Genomic DNA, 3,753 nt, shown 5'->3' with positions numbered 1-3,753 from the left:
GGCATGAGATCGCACGCGTGGGTGCAAGGCCTCCGGTTACCTACTACTCAGAGATTGAACACGTGAATCAAATGGGTCACCCCATGGCCGGCGAGCCCCTGGGAAGAGAGGCTGACCAGGGGGCTAGGTGGCGATCCCATGAGCAGGCTTGTCCTCGGAGAAGCGTTGCGAGCAATGCGGTCGACAGTATGTTGGCCTCCGCCGAGTTACTGACGGAGCTCTCACTCGTCAGAGGAGGGGATGGGCTCCTTCTTGCAGGTGCCATGTTTGGCTCGGTGCCGTTGGAGGTGGTTGGACCGGGTGAAGGCCTGGCCGCAGTCCTCGCATTGGTAGGGCCTCTCTCCGTTGTGCACCCTGATGTGCTGGGCCAGCTCCGAGGCGGTGCGGAAGGCCCTGCCGCACTCCGCGCAGAGGAAGCCCTTCTCCCCGGAGTGGACCTGCTGGTGCCGCTTCAGCGTGGAGGAGCGGGCGAAGGCCTGGCCGCACTGCGCGCAGGGAAAGGGCCTCTCGCCGGTGTGGATGCGCTGGTGGCGCACGAGGCGCGAGGGCTGCGCGAAGGCCACGCCGCAGTCGGCGCACTTGAAGGGCCTCCGGCCGCTGTGCAGCGTCTGGTGCTCAACCAGGTTGGAGGCCTTGGTGAAGCACTTGCCGCAGGTGGGACAGGGGAAGGGCCGCTCGCCGGAGTGCACGCGCTGGTGCTCCAGCATCCTGCTGGCCACCGCGAACTCCCGGTCGCAGGCGGGGCAGCGGAAGGGCTTCTCGCCCAGGTGCGCGCGCTGGTGGCGCAGCAGCGACAGCGGCTTGTTGAAGGTCAGGCCGCACTCGGCGCACGGGAAGGGCTTGTCGTTGCTGTGCATGTTGCGCTGGTGTTTGCGGAGGTCGGAGGAGCGCACGAAGGCCTTCCCGCAGTCCGCGCACGCGTAGGGTTTCTCGCCAGTGTGGGTGCGGATGTGTTTGCGGTGGTCCGAGGACCAGGTGTAGGCCTTGTCGCAGAAGGGGCACCGGTAGGGCCGCTCGCCCGTGTGCAGGCGTCGGTGCTGCTGGAGCGTGCCCCGGTGGGAGTAGGCCTTCGCGCACAGCTCGCACGCGTACGGCTTGGCGCCTCCCGCCTGCGCGGGGCTCGGCGGGTCCCCGGGCTTCTGGAAGGCCCGCCCACCCTGCAGGCACCTGTAGGGCGCCTCCCCCTGCCCGCCCGCCCCCGCAGAACCCTGGTCCTTACTTCCGGCCCCCGTCTTGGGGACGCAAAAGGGAGAGCTGCTGTCTGGGGACGTGTCTACACCTCTCCGGGCACAGCGGTACTTTCCGGTACCCAGGAAGCTGGACGGGCCCCCCAGGCCTGCGTTGAAGTTTGCCGTGGAGTCTCCAACGTCACTTGCAGGTAATGAGTCCCTGGGAGGTTGCATCTGACCTAACGACTTGTTCGACAGACCCCCTGGGAGGGCGCCCCGAGCCGCACTTTCTCCAGGGGGCTCCTGGATCTGGGGGTTCTTTGATTCATCTCTTCCCCCGCTGGCCGTCTTCCCAGGCATCGCCGTAGGCGTCTTCCCAGCATCCTCGGCACTAAAAGAGTCAAAGAAATTCTCTTCCTCCTCGCTGGGTGGCTGCCGCCATGGCAGGTCAGGAATGTCCTGAGTCATTTGGGAGCCGCCTCTTAGATGGGCCCGGTGACCAGGGGCGCCAGTGCCCCCTTCATCTCTGGCATTCCCCCCATCCTCATCTTCACTCTCTAAGTTCATGCTCAGCCTCCGGGGTTCGCAAGGCTCCTCATTCAAGCTGCAGAGAGGAGCCACCTCGCCCCACCTGTCCTGGGGGTCCACCTGTGCCATGATGTTCGGGCACCTCTAATATTCTTGCTTCTCCTAGACAGAACCTCTGCTTGGCTCAGGATACCTGCAAAAAGGAAAGCGTGGAGAGAACATCACAAAGAATGTGCTCAATTATGTTCAGGGTGACAGGGACTGAGGTTCTCACTGCTGATCCGTTCCCAGCTGACAGCCATGCCCGCCACACTGCACCTCACAGCGGAAGGAGCGGCTGGGCCCTGCTGAAAACCCCCACAGTCGGCCTCAATCTCTTTGGAGGCTCCACTAGCTACAAGACCAAAGAGACAATGCTGTCAGCGATGGCAAGGGGTAGGGGGACATTTGCTGAGTCCTAGCTGTGCCCTGCTCTGTCCACAGGGCTGAACCCCAACCGCTGGCCTGCCATGTTCCCTGTGAGCCTGGGAGAAGGCTCGATGAGAGGGTGGGAAGCCAGGTCTGGTCCTCTCCAGGACTCTTCAACGGTCCGGCCAAGCAGGAAGCTCTTGCAGTGCCTGCCTGGAGTGCCAGGCTGCCATCTCGTGGTGTCAGGTGGTGCTGTGTGTCACAGGTGCTGGGCCGTGTGGGCCACCTCCTCTAAAGACAAGGGTCAGCTCCTGGGAGAATGGGGGTGTGTCAGGAAGACACCAGGGTGTTCTGAAGAAGATACCAGCCACCCCTCACTGCTTGGGGAGCGCGTCTCAAGCCTCTGTGGTAAAGAGCCCCGAATGCTGGGCAGGGGAGAAAGGGATGCTCGCAGGAAACCTGAACTATCTTTGCAATATTGCTTCATCTTAAACATTCAAGTGAATGTACATTGTTTAATATAAAAAATAGTATTTTAAGTTATCTTCCATTTAAATGTTTGACCCCCCGCACCAACACACCTCAAGTGTGCCATATTTATCACATGGCCTCATGTAGTGCTGGCACACCCCCGCCTGCCCCCAGGGGTGCATGTACCCCAACTTGAGAAGCATGGACTTAGGGTTTTGACAGCAAGGCATGAGACAAGGGAGTCATTGAGTTTCATCTCCTAATTGATTTTATTTTAGCTTGAAGACACGCAGAAAGCCTGCCGGGGCTGGTGACTAAGGGTTGTTGGTGTGAGTAATACAGTTCATAGGAGTTGCTGGAGTAAGAGGCAGGCCACTGAGGGTCTGTACGTGTGTGTTTGCAGGGGGTAGTGGGGTGGGCATTTTCTGACACAGGCCTGAGTTTGCTTTTGTCTCGAGGGAACCTTCTGAGAACCCAGAGGGTGGTAAGACTAGTAGTTACTAGTAGTTCCATTTTCTGGGCAGACATTATAAGCCAGGTGATACGCTGTGCACTTCACAAGAACGATTTCATTTTGTCCTCCCAGCAACCTTTAAGATAGATGCTATTACTATTATATTATTCTTCCTATTTTATAGACCAGGAGACTGAGGCTTGGAGAAGTTCTTTACCTGCCCAAGGCTCACGGACCCCAGCCCTGGGGCTTCTAACTTCGAGACAGTTATGTTAAACCCCGAGCTGTGCCACCTCCCAGCTGCGGCCTCCAGACTGAGGCCTGCCCTGGGGCTGGGCCCTGCCCAAGAGCAGCCACAGCCCCCTGGGGGAGAGAGCCGCATTCTGAGGCATCAAAGCCCCCTGTGTTTTCTGGGCCAAGGAACCTTGGCTACGGGGCCTCACTGCCGAGCTCCTCCCTGCTCCCATTGACCCAAATTACCCTCTGCAGGAGAGAGAGGCCTCGGCGCAGGCTGCAGAGACCGCCGTCTGGGGTTCTGGGGTGGTCAAGAGTCTTAGTGACTGTGTGTGTACTTTCAGAAAGTCCCTTCTCTCCTCCTCTCCCCCCACCCCCACCCCTTCGAGAAGGGATAAGAGGAGCCTGCTCTGCACTTGGTGTGATTCCCAGAAGCCCCTCTTGAGGCAGGAGGTGTTCTGTGACTCTCAGCAAAAGGTATTCATTCAT

General features: G+C 59.7%; 1 protein-coding gene across 1 annotated transcript; it reads right to left on the bottom strand.

Annotated features, from left to right (window-relative positions):
* Nucleotides 1-221: 221 nt before the first annotated feature.
* Nucleotides 222-1,826, bottom strand: ZNF648 (zinc finger protein 648). The gene has a single exon (XM_016145541.2). The coding sequence runs from the start codon at nt 1,824-1,826 to the stop codon at nt 222-224; it is 1,605 nt and encodes a 534-aa protein (XP_016001027.2).
* Between the last annotated feature and the right edge of the window lie 1,927 nt (nt 1,827-3,753).

This window comes from Rousettus aegyptiacus, unplaced genomic scaffold, assembly GCF_014176215.1.
Source record: "Rousettus aegyptiacus isolate mRouAeg1 unplaced genomic scaffold, mRouAeg1.p scaffold_m13_p_17, whole genome shotgun sequence".
Lineage (NCBI taxonomy): Eukaryota > Metazoa > Chordata > Mammalia > Chiroptera > Pteropodidae > Rousettus > Rousettus aegyptiacus.
Note: the sequence above shows the minus strand (reverse complement) of the source record. Positions and strands in the feature narration are given on the sequence as shown.